The following is a 17,730-nucleotide window of genomic DNA, read 5'->3' as shown; positions in this document are numbered from 1 at the left end:
CAATTGCACAATTGATCTTACGGCAACACGAGCAGATTGTGTGTGTCTGTGTGTGAGCGTTTGCGACAGAAAGACACAGATTTCATGTTAAAGGTATGCAGACATGTGAAAGTAAGAGAATTATGTTTGGAATAAAGCACATAGAGACAATGAAAAACACATTTCTGGCATCCAGTCACGAATGGAGGAAAGAGAGAGAGTGAGGGATCCAGAGGGAAGAAGACAGAGATGGAGACTCAGGAGTAAGACATTCTTTCCATATAAAGTGCTTAGGTTACATCTCCACAAAAGTGTATTTCAGCTATGCCTCTGTATTCTTGGATTCCCCAGCAGGACAATCTTTCAGAACGTCTTCAATCACTCACAGGCAAGCATCTAATTCAGTCGGGAGAAGCCGTACACACGTACACACACACACGTACACACAGACACACACACACACACACACACAAAGACAAAGACATTCACAGATTAAATTCTGTGAACTGCCCACATGCAGTAAAGAGCTTTCCATGTGTTTCCCAGTATTCCTCTCTCCCCAAGACACTGATCATAGGTTTTCACACCCATAAAGGTGTGGTACATGAGAGTAAATACTCATTCAATAAGAACATTCTTCAGTTTAAACCAGGGAACACAGAGAGTTCATTTTAAAGCGGATGTAACACATGCAGTTCCTGCCAATCTCATATTAATCTTGAGTACCTATAGAGTAGTATAGCATACTTTGTATATTCGAAGTGTCTTTAGTTTGATCACATTTATAAAAGACAGATACAGCTGTACATATCTGAAAACAGAGGACCTCATAAATGCATGTGCTAAAAGCATGAGCACACAACACACCATTGCATTATCCCTGAATAACTGTTGATTCACAATAAATTCATGTGGTGTACCTTATCCACTTTCCATGATTGACACGTGGAAGGTCAACCTCGCGTTACGAAACAAAATTTCATGTTAGAAAAAAACTTGTAGAAACCTATACGAACACTGGGGGAGTTTGTCGAGCACAGAAATACTACATCCAACTCGTTTTTGACAAGTTGACCATGTCAAGCATTAGAATCAAGCACGTTTAACATTGTAAAGAAGTCATAATGCATGAAACACAAAAGTTGTACTGAATACACACAACCGGAAAGTAACTCAACTTTATTTATATAGCGCTTTTTACAATTTTCATCGTTACAAAGCAGCTGTGAAAGCTGTGGAAAGCGTAAACTCATGTTATATATACGCAGATTGATGAGACTGGGTAGAATGACAGATGCATGCTTTGCAGTATCAGATCCACAAACAACGTTAGAGATCGCTGTGTTATAATGAAAAGTACAATAAGACTTTCAGTTCGTTTTGAAACTATGGTGAAACAAATTAAACGGTGGCGGGCCGTAATGGTCGCCTTGTTTATACATGCCCCTGGCTCCTCACCACGGGTCTCCGCTGATACCACGTGGATTTCCTGAATGGACAAGGCGTTTATGAGTAGCCTAATGAATTGGAAACCCATAAACACCCCTACAATCTCGTTCTGATGAAAGGAAATTATTGGATTCTACAAACTCGACAAAAAGGGGAATTACAAACTGCCCTCTTTGGAATCCGTAAAAATGACGGACGTCGTTCAGATTTCTCCGTCACCGGTATAAAAAATCTGTCAATGACAGAGAATTTTCGGATAACGCGACCTCTGCTGTTAGTTTTCATATACACACATACACACTCCAGAAAGCTCCAGTGAGTATTCACAGCTCCCACAGACACGCAAGCCTGTATAAAAACATGCATGCAAACACACCTATGTACATCCAATTTTCGCTCGACTCTGATTCTCAGCCACCTCAGCACATTCTGCTGTAATTTAGGTTTCAGAAGGGAAATCCTGTTACTAAAAACCACAAAATCTCTTTAGAAAACTAAACACAAATCTTCACCTCATCTTCTTCGAAACAATACCTGTATGTTTCCCATATTATGTTTAGATGAAGTCGCCAGGATCTGCTCAATAACAAATTACACATCACTCACTGTGTTTGCCAGAACAGAAACAAGACAAGAAGGGAACCTTGTCAAGACTTGAAGTAATAAGGCTTATTTATCTGGATGACTTGTTTGTGTTTTATCAATGGATTTACAAAAAATTATGCAAATCAGCACAAACTTGTCATTTTTTGATTTTATCACATTTAAAGGTGGAACATAACAAATATAACCTGGAAAACAAATAAGACCACAATTCAATCCAACAAACAATATGATTTAAAATATCACTGAAGAAAGATCCTTAGATTTAAAAGTCATATAACCACTTTAAACCATAACATTTACATGTGTATGTCACATGTAAGAAGGTCTCTGCAGGAATCTATGAAAAAGACACTTTTACTAAACGAGACAGATGAACAGACGGTCAGTTATAAAGGGGGGACAAGGGTGAAAGAACATCCAGCAGCAGGTCAAGGAATAAGGATTAAAGCCAAGACTGAAAACATGCGATCATGCAGCTCTCTTCTTCACATTCCTCCACCTCTCTCGATCTTTGAGTAGATTTACAAGGAGAGTGACTGGCAGTTCTTTAACGCAATTCAGACCTCTTGTTGTACTAGAGAGTAGTATTTTCCTCTTTGCCGTCCAAGAGGGCCTGGTAATCTTCCAACCATATGACCACAGCAGTGCACATATACACGTACACAGGACATTTCCAAGACAGAGAAATGGTGTCAGTTCTGTTTTCAGTGCGAAACAGTTCTTTACACCTTTCACACACAATTCGATTGTAAATGCTATGAACAACTGGATTTTAGAACTCACAACTGGATTTGCAGAGCAAGTGCAAATGCACTGCAAAATTGAAGTTCTAAATATTTTTGTCTTGTTTCCAAGTACAAATATAAAAAAATTCTCAACATATACATATTTCATTAAATTATTAAACATATAATAATGTGGTTACACAAGGTGTTTCAGGCAGGTCTGAGCGAGCATTCACTTTTTGATAGAATGCATCTTTTGTTCCAACACTTTCATTTTTGCAATTTTACTTGTCTAATACATGCATGTGCAACTTCTAAAACACCGCAGACACAGAAAAACAAAATTGAAACTACAATTTTCCACACAACTGTAAAATTGGTTGGATTTTGTCTAACCGCATTTAGCAGCCCCTGGAAAATTTTTAGTGATTAATTTCAAAAACTTAGCGTGTGAATATAGAATAAAATACAGCTTGAAAATGTCTATTCACAACAAAGTAAGATCAAGATGAAGAAACATTTCTACCCCAGAAGTTTGCAAGTTTGAACCCCTCCTTTCCCACGAGTCCGTCATTTCACAGTCTTTAAGATGTCAGGCATTTCACACATGATATAAAAGGTAGGGAATGAGAGAGGAATGATAGAGTGATCTTGTTTTTTTTATCTCTCACAGAATCACGGCATACTAGTTTTAATGTGTTACTTCATCCTTCCTCCCTTCAACAGTTTACACTCGAATGAATCCGTCATCGCAACACTTTACTGTGCCAGATGAGATGCTTGCTCTGAAAAAAATCATTTGATGCAAGTCAAATAAAAAGAGTCAAAAGCCAAGACTGATGGGCTACTTTTCTCCTTACTCAAAAGACATTTCCAGTTCACTATAAAAAAACAGTTTGTACTGCCAGTTTAAAGATTGAGAAGAAAACACAAAGTGATGGGAAAAAGGATTTTGTTTTAACCGATGCTAATATGGCTAAGACATAAGGCACACATTAATAAAGATTCCAGTCTTATTTAAAAGTATACAAGCGCATTATACACATGGCACTGAGGTGCATTTATGCTGACATGCATAAAATGCATGTAATAAAAGTGTCTGTGTGTACAGCACATGTGTTTTAAAAATGTTATGGGAACTGCAGAACTCGAGTACTTTATAGAAAGACCGCAAGAAGACTAAGGGTACCTAATATCCAGAGCCAGGGGTTTATTAGCCAGATATCCTGTAAATGTTTGTGTGTCTGGCAAGAGAAGGGGTTAGAGTTTGGAGAAATTATAATAATCTTACATTAAGACCAATAAAACATGTGTCTGTGTATGTACCCTGTGAGTGTGTGTCCTTGTTTTTGGGATATAACCGGATATAACAATATTTTTTATGTAAAAATGCAAAAAGTTTTCTCTGATCTTTAGGTTTAGGGGATATAATATACAGTGTGTACACTATAAAAATCAAAAGACCTATGGACTGTCCCCATGCAGATAATAAACCAGACATGTGTGTTTGTGTGTGAGAGAGCGAGAGATAGATAGATAGATAGATAGATAGATAGATAGATAGATAGATAGATAGATAAGCAAAAGGCAAAGGTACCCAGATATGGGATGCAGGACGTCATGCTCTGGCTGCTGATATATTCTCTCAAGCGTTTATAGTTGTCTTCTTTAGACATCAGATACTCCAACCTCTCAAACATGGCCTTGTCTTTCCGACTTAAAAGCTGGGAGAGAGAGAGAGAGAGAGAGAGATGGAGTGTTACAAAAACAATGACAACTGAATATAATAGACTTAAAACAACATTCTGCGACATACTTTCAATACCTCAAACAAAATACCTGAATACAATTTCTGAAATTGTCTCTCTTTAGTAAAAAATTTAGAACATGATTACTGCAGGTTTAATTGTTTTTTATACTCTATTAAACGGAAAACGTTTTTGAATAAAAAATATTAGTTATTAAGAAAATACATAAAAATTAGTGTTTTAAACTATCTCTGATAACAACAGTTAGCTTATAATTATATAAAATTTAAGATATCAAGTGAGATTTTGCGGGTACTGTCTGACTTAACAAATGTATGGAAAATAACTCTTCAAGAGGCATACGTCTGTTGTAAAAGAAGCTCCTAAGAGATCAATTTCTATCATATTGTTTACACTACATTGCATTGTTAAATGCATCTACCCACAAAAAAAATAAAAATAATGTGCTCATGAGGATTATGCAATCCTGGATAGATTTAGAATGTAGATCAACTAGTGTACAGTATGACAGGGCAATTGTAAATGTATGTGTAATAAGGTGTGACATAGTTTTACTTTTTAGTAATGTTCCCAGCAAATCAAACAATCATGAAAGACAGAGAGATTAAATCAAAGCTCTAAAAAAACACAAAAGCTTAAAAAGCTTTGTGACACCGAGACAAACACACCACGGAACAAAATGAAATTAAGTGTTTTGTTTGTCTCCCCCAAACCACCTGATGTGAACTCGAACACAAATAAAAAAAGTCGAGAAATATAGATTTTAATTTAGATTCTTTAAACAGTGGACCCCATTGTGTGTGAGAAAGTGCACTTGGATTTCAGTCCATGGACAAAACACAGACCTGCCAGCTAAAGTATATTCTGTTATGTAAAAGAATAAAAATGGTGCACTGGGGAAAAAACTGAAGTGGGACGTTGGCTGTGTCAAGATGATGTTTCCAAAGAGAAAATCTGTCATGTCTGCGGACAGACAAACTGAGCAGAAGATTGTTGGATGGGATTGTTGGTTATTCTTATATTCTATGGTTACCATAGCTTCCAACAAAATACAGAAACAGTTACTACAATAACTTCGAAGTTATAATACCGCGTATCATTTTACTTCAGAGCGGCAAAATGGGAGTGAATGCTGGTAAGTTTTTTAAAGCACCAAAAAGTGCATCCACCAATCAAAGAACTGCTCGACACAGCTCCGTCGTCTTAACAAAGGTATTTTGAAGCGAATCACTGCATTTTTATAAATAGCAGCATTTGGAGAAATATCCAAATTGACAGCGCTATTAACATTAATGTCTAGCTTCTGTTAACCGTCCGCTTCATGTGAATCTGAGGCTTGTTTTTCCGGGTTATAAATTCAGGTGATGCACGCAGCATTTTTTCGATTGTTCGATTGTTCCAATAGGATGCCATCTCCTCATCGCCGTCATTTGCTGGAAAAACAAGCCATCCAATCAATGCAATACATGAGACCGGCACTTGGCTAAACATCTCACAGTCCAGACCCAGAGTGGAGTTGACATGTTTTATTTTTTCTGGCCATACGAGTTCATGGCCCATTAAAGACAACTTTTCCACCCTTGGAAAGAGCATGGACCAACATCTTACAAAATCTTCATTGAATTCATTACGGAACATGACCGATATGATGTAACATTTATTTCCAATGAAAACTAAAACCAGAAAAACAAATGGTTCCTCGCCCTTCATAACTATTGGAATGAATCAGCACAAGATTTTGCATTTTATATTGGTTTGTCCTTTCCATTCCTCATCAATGAGCCTGAACATGACACCAACAGCTCAGTTTTAATTCAAAATGTATAAACGGATGCAGTAGTTGTGGCAAAAAATGACACAAAGCAGCCAAATGACCCAGTAAATGCTTCATGCACGCTAACATGGTTTTCACATGAGGAGCCAGCAAAGTGATCTAAGAAAATGAAACCAAATATATATATTTGACATTTTGTTTTTAACTTTTGATTATTAAATCATAAAGGATTAAATCCACTTTATTAATTTACAATTAATCTAACAAATGATAAATGTCAAAGATGAATAAAAAAACACATTAAAAAATTTAACTATAGTCTAGTAATGTGTTAAATAGATGAATAGACACTCACAGCCCAGGTCTTAGTTAGTCTAAAGATGGGAGCACTTTGTAATGCAGAGACCACCGCCATCACCGCATGGAGATTATTAATGTCACACAGTTTCTGCAGGAAAAAAAGCAAAAAGTTACATATCCACAAGGGTGTGAATTTATATGCAAGTGCACCTGTTTTCATCTCAGCCTGATACAAAACTTGTGGTGTGTGACAGTCGTGATTGCCTGTATGACCTTGTTCTCTCTTGACTGAAGAAGAGAGGTTTTGATATACAATTAAGAACCTGGAACAAGTTTTACCAGAAAGTGGAATTCATTTAGGGATTTTTTTAATAATTCCTCAGATTTTAGTAAATTCTACTGGGACCAAACATGATCATCCGTAATAGTGGGTTTGTCTGTTTCCAACGTGAACAGGCCGCGAAAATCCCCCCTTGAGCGCCATGACACGTTTCCCCTGAGTGGTAAAACACGCAGCAAAAAGGCGAATAGGAGAAATAAAGAAGCCGGGACTAAAGCGCATAATTATTAGCTGCAATTACAATTAGCTGGTGATCCTTACCACTTACATAGACATCAGGTGTTCCTGGACAGTGGAATGTTGCACGGAATTGCGTTTCCTGAAATTGTAAACCGTAATTTTGCTGATTGTTTTACCACCCAGGAGGGCACGCTCTGGTGTGCTCATGTGGGGTTCACATGGTAAAGTGATGACACTTTAGTCCATACCCTCTATTCACAATATGAGAAAAACACGCACAGGTGCACATGTTGAATGGGGTGTTTTACCTTTGCTGTTCTGATGTAGAGACTCAACACTTCCGCTCTGATCTTTAATGTCTGGGCATGAAGAATCTCCCTCACCACCCAGAAACTCACCTAATACACAGAATAAATATTCATTAACTGATCAACAATTACAATTGTGGTCATTACAATGGTCATTGTCATTGTTTTGGCATTAAACTTAAACAAGCTTATCTTCATGACACACAGGCGGTACAATAATTATATGGAGTCAATGAGTACTTTATAAACAGACGTTATGCAAATATCCCTGGTGATAGATCACCATATGTGCCTAACATATGTCGGTGAGTAATCCACAAGGTTTTTGTGTCTCCGCGCATAAGTGTTTTCTTAAACTTTGTTTAATTTTTGCCTATTAACTCACACTTATAATATTTATGCATGTCATATTAATTCATAAAAGTGTGTTTGGAGTTGGGTCGGGCGAGAGGGAAAAGGCAAAAACGAATATATGTTTACAGAGAGAGAGAGAGAAAATTGTGTATTTCTGAGAGCTTTACAACAGATTTTGTATTTATATAAGTTTAACAAAGAACTGCATAACCAGACCGCAGTAAAAAAAACTTTTTAAATGAAACTGCTATTAAACTACAAAATGATGAGCTATTGAATTGATTGGTTAACTACTGCATAAATCACAATAGTATTCAGGATCAGTAACCTCTGAATGATCACAAACCAACTGATGATCATTTAAAGGGGTTGTTCAACAATTTGTGTCATGCATTCTGACTTCTTTACCTTGTTAAACGTGTTGGCCTCTCATGCTTGACATAGTTAACTTGTCAAAACACTAGTTGGGTTTATGACGTTGTATTTTTGTGCTCAAAACACTCCCTCCCCATTGTTTGCATAGGTTTCGGGAAGTTTTTTTTTAACATGAAATTCCGTTAAGTAACAACTTTTCTTAGTCCCTTACTGGACAATTCTCCCGAAAAAGCATGTCCACGCATCAACCAGCGAGAGAAAGAGGACGCCCACGCATCAACAAACGAGAACAAGAGAAAGATCAGGCCCATCAATGTGCGAAGTTCAGCTGTGTCTTTTGATTCACTGCATTTAGCTGAGGGATGTTATATAAACGGTGGACATAACGCTGGATTTGTAGATCAACAGTAATGCAAGGATAGCGTTTTTATGTATTGTGTGCTCGTGCGGCAGTTCAACCCCCCTGCACGCCTTCAGGAGGAAATTATTGTAATATATCTATCTTTTATAAATGTGATTAAACTAAAGACTCTTTGAAGATACGAAATATTGAATACTACTCTATAGGTACTCAAGATTAATATGAGATTGGCAAAAACTGTGTGTGTTACATCCACTTTAACGACTGCATAGTAACAAAAGTACTTGACTACTATAACTACTGAAAAGTAACCAAACAACAGATGTTTGGCTAAAAACATTTATCAGAACTACTCAAAACAGTGAACTACTCTTGACGATTATGATGACAAAGATCTGTTCAAACAATTTGTTTTTCACCTTTCCAAGTATCATTCTTCAGAAGGTACATTTGTGTTGGCAGCCAAGGGAGTGCGGCTTCCTGAGCAGCCGTTTTAGCAGTTTTCAGGATGTATATTCAAAAACTTTCCACAGAACACAAATTCCTTACTGATATTCTTAAATTTATTAGAGATCTGGCCATATTGTCAGGGGAGTCTGTCTTTGTGTGTGTGTGTAAATGTATGTGTAAGTCTACAAGTCAAACTTATGAAAGTGTGCAAAACAACTTCTGTGCCGGCTACAAGACTTGTACAAATCTTCTCCTCAGATTGCACACTATCAGTGTCTGCCAATAATGAAGCAATTCTTGCACACACAGAAACACAATGTCTGCATATTTTTGCAAAGGCCAACTGGTTCAAAACAAGAGTTTCTCAACCCAAGTGTTTGTCCAACAGCTGTGCTGAGATCTCTTTTCAGAGCTCACTGCAAACTCTTCAAGCATATTCACTATTTCCTCGCACTACAGCAAAAATGACAGGTTTACAGTTTCCCCAATGTTGCATTAACCCCAGGTAACTGTGACACATACAGACAAATTTACATATGTGGTCCACAGTGTTCGCATAAAGTCCAAATTCCCTGAACAAGAAGTTTGCCAGCGACATCATTTTCCATTATCGAGCCAGTCCAAGCCAATAAACAAAAGTGACTTAGGCCAAAATTATACACAGATGAAATCCACAGCCGGCTCATTACAAGCATGTGATCCTGTTATCCTTGTTTAATGTGCGTTCTGGCATTACTGCGGTGGTAACAAAGCCTTAGTTCTCAAAGGGGTGATAGAGTTAAGTTCAAATGTCTGCATCACTACACCATGTGTTATTATTCAGGTAGCTAACGTTACATAATAAATGTCTTTCATGATATCAGTACATTGTCGGGCAATTCAATCATATCATGTTCAGCATCCCCACTTTCTGTAAATCCCTTCAGGAGACCACACTGGTCCCCGTGCATGAACAAATGTACAAATGTGTCTTCAAAGGTTCAACAAAGTGGGTAGGGACGAGTCAGAACCAGTCAACCTGAAACAAGGAGATTGGGCTACAAATGTCAGGCCAAGATGTCAGACCGACATGCTCCTCATTTTCTGCCAATGCATTTTGCAATGCAACAAAGCATAAAATGGAGTGTGTCTAGCTAAAACATAATTATATGGGATGAAATGGTTAAAGATTCGACACACACTTTCCATCCCTTCCCAAAAAGGGATCTACTTCTTCCCAAAAACTCTTCTCGGTAGAATAGGCAGGAACTGTTGGTGGTTTACCTGGTTGAAGCGTCGTGTGAATGCTACAGCATTTGGAGCTGAACTGTGCTTTTCCTTTTTGTTCCAGCCACAACTCGAGAGCTCCTGTTGAACAAATAGAAATAAGCAAAATCTTCACATATAAAGTAAAAAGCAGTAAATACATGATTAAAGTCTGACTAAAGATGTGCACTATACACTAACAAAAAATAGTGCTATATAGCACTAAAAGTGGTTCTTGGCTCATAGGGGAACCACTTTTAATGCTATATAGAACCATATTTTGGTGCTCCAGTGTATCCTCAGAGGTTCTTTGGGATTTTTTAGAGTGTAGCATACTAGGCAAGTATTTAGTGAACTAGTTGATTTGAGCTAAAACATACAAGAAACTATGAAAGACACTTTTCCATATCTCTCATAAATTTCAAAGTTATAACTGAATATGAGGGTGGTGCCGTGAATGTATGTGAAGTAATGTGCTCTTGTAAGAAACTCCTTAACCTTAATAGGAAAATCTCTGTTAGAACTTAATAACAGGGTGTTTGCAGATGGAAGCACGCTCAATTAAAGACGTCTTAAGACTGGTAAAATCCCACTATTTATGACATTTAGACCAAACCTGCGATGGAAATACACCTGCTAATACACACAGATATGTGTGTGTGTGTGTGTGTGTGTGCTTGAATACACGTTTACGTCGACACAAATCTGTGAAATATTGCAGCGTTTATTGAAAATAGTTTATCAATGTGGGTCATTCTCTTTTAGAAATTATTGTGCCCTCATTATCTTTAGTTAAAATCTGAAAATGCACTTCCTTCCTGTAGTGACAATCCATTTTAAATGATGTTTGTTAGAAGGCTTGGGCGGAGCATCTGTAACACCTCCCCTTCTGTCAGTCTGCTGCCAGTTCCATTTTAAAATGGAACGGCTGTTTTTATACATCAAATCACAGAGAAAGGCAAAAGCCACGGCCACCATTTTTCTCATTAGAAATTCCAAATTTCGCAAATGCGTCAAAATACGGAACCATCGCAACTACCGGTTCACAGGGAATTTAAGCCAAGTGATCTCTTTTGGTTCCTTTCTAAGGCCTTGTATTAGGAAAACTTCATTAAAGACTTTAAGGACCAGATTGAGCTTTATAAATAAATAAATAAAGATACACCTGCGATGCTATGAATCAAAGCCATGTCAAATGGAGAAATTCCATGCATATGCATTATATATCAATCACAGGGGAATAAAACCTGCTAGTAAAGTGATTGACAAAAGACGGAGGGAAACTGTTTATATTGGTCACAGAGTGACTGACTGACTCAACATGAAAGCTGTTAAAATAATATTTATTAATATGTACTGGGAAACAGCACCACTGGATTATGATTCATGTAATATGTTAATCTCGATGACACACATAACCTCAACATCAATTATTTTGTCGTCTAAGAAGTGATCTGTAAGTGGGAGGCTGACAGACGTGTGATATACAGCACGTCAACCACACTTGGAAATTCCTATTTGAAAACTCATGACCATGTTATGCAATCGTTTTCATTGTTATAAAAAATGTCAGCTAAGAAACTGTTAAAAATGAGCTGCTAACACAAATAAAACAAACTTTAACAACAATCTCAACCACGCCGGCAGAGATTTGATTCCAATTATCAGCAGGTAATGAGAAAGGAGTTGACATGAGACTTCCTGATGGGACTTTGAGGACCTCACAACCGACAAACTGTAATGAAATCAACCTAAATTCAACAAGTTTGACACTCGTACATGAATGCTTACCCAATATGTGACTGATTTAGTCCATCAGAAACATATCTAACTTCGACCTGACACCCTTATAAAACCGCACGTTCCAATGACGTCACACTGCCGCACACAGACTGATTTAATGATTCAGCAACCTGTGAATGACTGAGGTAGCAGCTTAGCAACAAACTGTACACAAACACAGATGTGAGTTCAAGGGCCAACACACACAGAGTATGTTCTGCATTGTGTCTCCAACACCAGCGACGGTCGACACATGTCAATGGAATCAGTCCTGCTGAATCAATTTCCTCTGCATAAGAAACAAATCTGCAAAAACAGACCTCTCTCCCCAGGGGTCACCAACTAATATTTCGTGAAATCAAATGCTACCTACTCGCAGAGGAAACACATAGGTAGAAAAATGACAGATTTTCTCTTTCTGTAATGTAATGCATTTCCATGACTGAAGTGGAATTATATTAAACAATGACTTCGGTTTAATTTAACCACATGTTGTAGTTCCAGCTGGCATACCTTTAATGTTAACATTGAGTTTTTCAAGCAGCGAGTACAATATGGTGCCTAGTGGTTCAAGATTGGAGCTGGCAAACAGAGTTAGGTTTGAGCCACAAGAGGGACTGACCCTGGGCCAAATGGCTGATTATATTCAAATTGAAAGTCATGAACTGAAAAAAGGGGTTTTCCTCCAGCCTGCTATAGGAAATATTGTGTTACTTTACAGCGCTATTTTGTTACTCAGATGCTGACCCTGCCTGCCCGTGGGGTGATAAACATATAAAGATTATTTTCTAAAGTAATGAGATTCAATGACACGTTCAGACCTTTAAAAAGCTGTAAAAGCAGTATGTTCTCACTCACTGAGATAATGCATGTATTTTCATTTATTTCAACAGATATTAAAATTACTATCCTCTTGTTCAAATGGTGAAAGATTAAAATGTGTAAATGTAAATTAACCTAGAACCACCAATGATACGTGACAAGATATAAGAATAAGAAAAGGTAGAAAAATATAGAACCCTATGATTTCTGCAACGCAACAAACATTTAAGCAATCATCCATTCAAAATAAAAAAATTTAGTTGACTGTGTGATGCACAAATGTCACATAATTGCCCACATTTTGAATAATAGAATAATAATAACAACAACACAATAACAAATAATAATAACAATAGGAATAGTAAAATGTTAACAATGAAAAGTATACATTAAATAATAATAAATACATAAAGATCTATGTATATTTTTAAGGAATGTCATTATAATCTAAATATTTTATACATATATATTTTAATGCAACAATGCAACATTTTAATTAAATTAATTGTATTTTCATCAGAACATATTTTAAAATATTGAGTGAACTGTTGAACTGTGAATTGTTCAGATCAATTCATAAGATATGCTGTTTGGTAAAAAAAATAAAAAAATAAGCTTTTCTGTTGCTCAGTGGTTAGAGCATGTTACTAAAAATACCAAGGTAATGGGTTCGATCCACATAGTCAGAAAGTAAGTTTTGAATAAAATTGTCTGCCAAATGCATAATGCACAATGTAAATGTAGAACGGGAAACAGAATCCAGCACTTTAAAATACGCCGGTAGAGGGAGCACATTCAAAACAGATACAGTGGTGTGAAAAAGTATTTGCCCCCGCACAAAGAAAACCACGAGTAAATAGAAAATGCAGTTTTTAAATGATGGTTTTATTTATTAAGGGAAAAAACAATCCAAACATTTCTGACTCTAGAAAAAGTAATTGCCCCCTAAACCTAATATCTAAACAGGAGGAATTTTGGCCCAGTCTTCTTTGCAGAATTGTTTTAATTCAGCCACATCGGGTCTTTGAGCATTTTAAGGTCATGCCACAGCCTTTCAATTGGATTTAAGTAAGGTCTTTGACTAAGCCACTCTAAAACCTTTATTTTGATTTTTTTAGCCGTTCAGAGGTGGAATTGCTGGTGTGTTTTGGATCCTTGTCAAGCTGCATTACCCAAGTGCGTATAAGATCGAGGTCACAAACGAATGGCTGGTCATTCTCTTTTAGGATTTTTCTGGTAGAGAGCAGCAGCCCCAGACTGTTGGTATGATGTTCTTTTTATGAATACTGTTTTAGTTTTACACCAGATGTAATGGGACACACACCTTCCAAAAAGTTCAACGTCTGCCTCATCCGTCCACAGGATATTTGCCCAAAAGTTTGGGGATCATCAAGATGTTTTTTTAGCAAATGTGAGACGAGCCTTTGCATTCTTTTTGGTCAGCAGTGGTTTTCGCCTTGGAACTCTTGGAACTCCCACGGATGCCATTTTTGCACAGTCTCTTTCTTATTGCAGAATCATGAACACTGACCTTAAATGAAGCAAGAGAGGCCAGCAGTTCTTAAGATCAGTGATTCTCAACCGGTTGGTAAATGATGTTACTTTTAAAATGCGTTGTTATCTGAAAAGAAAAGTTCTGTGCAAGCAAAAGCGTCAAAGTACGCAGTGAGAAAATAAAACGCAGAATACATTAAATTTGTTTTTATAAGGGCTAATGAATAGAATGTCTCCCTCTTGTGTGTCTGAGCTGTTACAGGTATATAAGCCTTGATCTGGTGTTGCATTTTTTCATATGTTATTGATTTGTTATTTTATTCATTTTTTATGGTTTGTCAAACATTGGGTTTGTGAATCATGATTTGTTTGTGAAAGTGTTGGTAAGCAGGTTTCACGCACAAATTTGTGCGCACGCATGCTTGGTGAATTCAAATGTGCGTAAAAATACGAAAAATCAACTTAATTATTAGTGAATGAGACCCAATATTTTCCTCTATTTGGCTGACTTGACTAAGTTTGCTACTGTGACATAACAGATTAACAGCAGAGTATAACATTGTACTTTTTGAATATTTTGTGTTCATACTATCATATTTGGAAAGGTGGTCCTCGGAATGATTTTAAACAGTCCTTGGTGGGCCATGAGTTGCAAAAGGTTGAGAACCTCTTTAGATGTTGTTCTGGGATCTTTTATGACCTCCTCGACAAGTTGTCGTTGTGCTCTTAGAGTAATATTGGTTCACCACTGTTCCATGCTTTCTCCATTTGTGGATAATGGGTCTCACTGTGGTTCGCTGGACTCCAAAAACCTTAAAAATGGATTTGTAACCCTTTCTAGACTGATACATTTCAATTGCTTTATTTCTTATCTGTTCTTGAATTTCTTTAGATCGCGGCATGTGTTGCTATTTGAGATCTTTTAGACTATACTTCAGTTTGATAGATAGGTTCTCCTCCAGTGATTTCTTGATTTGACAGGTCAAGTAGTAATTAGGCTTGAGTGTGGCTAGTGAAATTTAACTCCGTTATTCAATTCATCACAGATAATTCATTAGTTAATTCATAATTCATTCATTCACAGAGGCAATTACATTTCACATAGGGTCATAAATGTTAGGATTGTTTTTCCATTAATAAAAAAACTATCATTAAAAAACTTCATTTTGTATTTACTCTGGTTTTCTTAGAGGTAAAAAAGGTGACAGCCATACGCTGCGCAGGGGTGGGGGGTTGGAAGGGGGGTTTTGGGTATAGGGGGGTTGCAGTGTTTCCCCTATGTTTACAGCTTTGGGGGGGATATGTGCGGGCCATATATTTTCTTTTTGGCGGAGCAGGTCCGGACAATACTTTTTCAAACAAATAATACTTAATCAATTGAGCCCAGTCGAATATGTATATAAAAAGTGAACATCTAATGTTTTAACAGGCCATTTACTTTATATTCTGATACCCACAGTTTGTAGGGTCTGGTGCTAAAGCGATGACCCTACAGTTTTCTCCAGGACAGTAAAAACACACAATGCCCTTCTCACAGGCGCTTGGATCTCATAAAACACTGACAAACTTTCTGATGCCGCATCTGTAGTGATACTCGTCTCACGACCAGTGAGAGAGCTCCACTAGCTGATCCACCAAAGACGAGCCTTTTTTCTCACAAAATCAAGCCTTGATTTTAATAAAAACCTACAATGGAAAACAGCATCTGTAGTAAGCAATCGTTGTCATTGCATAGCACCACCCCTAATAAACCATGTCACAGTGACTGATGGGCTCACTTCGACACCTCTGTTTACCAGCAGCACGTGTCAGCAGATTTCAGCACGTTTCAGCACGTTTCAGCAGAACTTTTCAGTGAAACTTTTCACTGAAAAGTTGCATGAACTTTTCAGAAGTTCACGCAAGTTTTCATACTGTGTGTGAACTTTTCAGTATGGAAGTCTTCTTCATTTAGATCACCATGAATCTGAGAGCGATAATAGCCTTGACGTTTATTAGTACTTTGCTTGTGCAACACAGCTAACAATTTTTGGTTCCCAACGTTCCCCTAACGTTAGTTTTTGGTTCCCATAACGTTATTTTCGAAGGTTCGTTTTTGGTTCTCCAGGGAAGTTTATTTACGTTAATAGAATGTTGGTTTCTGGTTCCCATAACGTTCTGGGACGTTACTCTATCGTTATAGAAACCATGAACCTAACGTTTTATTTCCGTTAAGATAACCAAAAACAAAACTTAAAAAAACTTTCTGGGAGAGAGATTTTCACAGAACGTTAGCCTAAAATATTTTTCTCAGGTCCGTTTGGCCTCACTACACATCAGTAATGAATACATCCATGCTGTGTTTTTATTCATCGCTTGTCTAATCTAATTAAAATAAGTAAAATAAATCTTCACACACAATATGGAGGATGAAATCAATGCATTATATAATTCTATTCGCCTATTAATTCTGCTTTCATTACTGAAGTAGCTGATTTAAACAGTGCATTATATAATTTATAATAAAACTACACTGTGTGTATTAGAGAAGAAATAGAAGTCAGAGCTGATAATTTAATTATCTTTAGGCTATCAATATTCTTGTCTCACATGAGAGGTATTGCGTGGCTCTGTCTTTAGATATAACAATCAAAAGCCCCGACTTTCAGTCCTTACATCATGGTCTGTTGATTTAGGTGTCAAATAAATTGAAAATCATGAAAATATAAGTTTACTCTCAAATGGGGATTTTTTTCTTAAATAAATAAATAAGCCGCTAAACTAATGTGTTAGTGGGTGAGGTAAAACGAACTGATCACTTCTTTTTAAATGACGGGAGTGCGTCCGGCACTTGCTGGTTGTCATGTCGTGTCTGGTGTGGAGACGGTGTAGGCACTTTAAAACGCTATTAAAGAAATCGACAATATCATCTTCATTGCAACGTGCAAAAGCAAGCAAAGCACTAAAAAACGTTCAAGCTATTATCGCTCTCAGATTCATGTTGATCTAAATGAAGAAGACTTCCGTTTACACGGAAATCCTTTCCGTTTAATAGATGTATAGATGTATATGCATGCATTACTAACATAAGATGTATTGGTATGGATTTCACATTAGTGCACATTTGCTTGAACATCCAAAAGTATACATGTACAGTATATATGAGCAATGTATATATGTGTATGCACGATTTTAAATATGTATTCATAAGCGCAGTTTGATTTAAACCCAATATGGCGCCTCATAAAGCTCTGTCCTTTTTTTGGAGCTAAATTATACTTATAATAACTGAACAATCATGATCCACTTTCCGTTCATTATAATAACTCGCATATTTACAATCAGTTGTCCTCGATAATTGCATGCTATTTTGGTTGTCTTCAACTGGAGTCCTTACGCCACCTAGCAGACAAAACATGACACACTGAAGCGCTAAAA

The 17,730-nt window shown here is 37.0% G+C and overlaps 1 protein-coding gene across 2 annotated transcripts in view; it reads right to left on the bottom strand.

The window, feature by feature from the left end:
• Positions 1–17,730, bottom strand: part of ralgps2 (Ral GEF with PH domain and SH3 binding motif 2) — a 104,371-nt gene that overhangs the window by 37,017 nt on the left and 49,624 nt on the right. For both annotated transcript variants that reach the window (XM_056763872.1, XM_056763873.1), the window contains exons 6-9: positions 10,234–10,317; positions 7,431–7,520; positions 6,658–6,750; positions 4,357–4,483 (exon numbers count right to left, since the gene is read on the bottom strand). In XM_056763872.1, coding sequence (XP_056619850.1) covers positions 4,357–4,483; positions 6,658–6,750; positions 7,431–7,520; positions 10,234–10,317 — 394 coding nt within the window. The remainder of the gene's footprint in view (positions 1–4,356; positions 4,484–6,657; positions 6,751–7,430; positions 7,521–10,233; positions 10,318–17,730) is intronic.

The sequence above is a fragment of the Triplophysa dalaica genome, chromosome 13 (assembly GCF_015846415.1).
Source record: "Triplophysa dalaica isolate WHDGS20190420 chromosome 13, ASM1584641v1, whole genome shotgun sequence".
NCBI lineage: Eukaryota > Metazoa > Chordata > Actinopteri > Cypriniformes > Nemacheilidae > Triplophysa > Triplophysa dalaica.
Note: the sequence above shows the minus strand (reverse complement) of the source record. Positions and strands in the feature narration are given on the sequence as shown.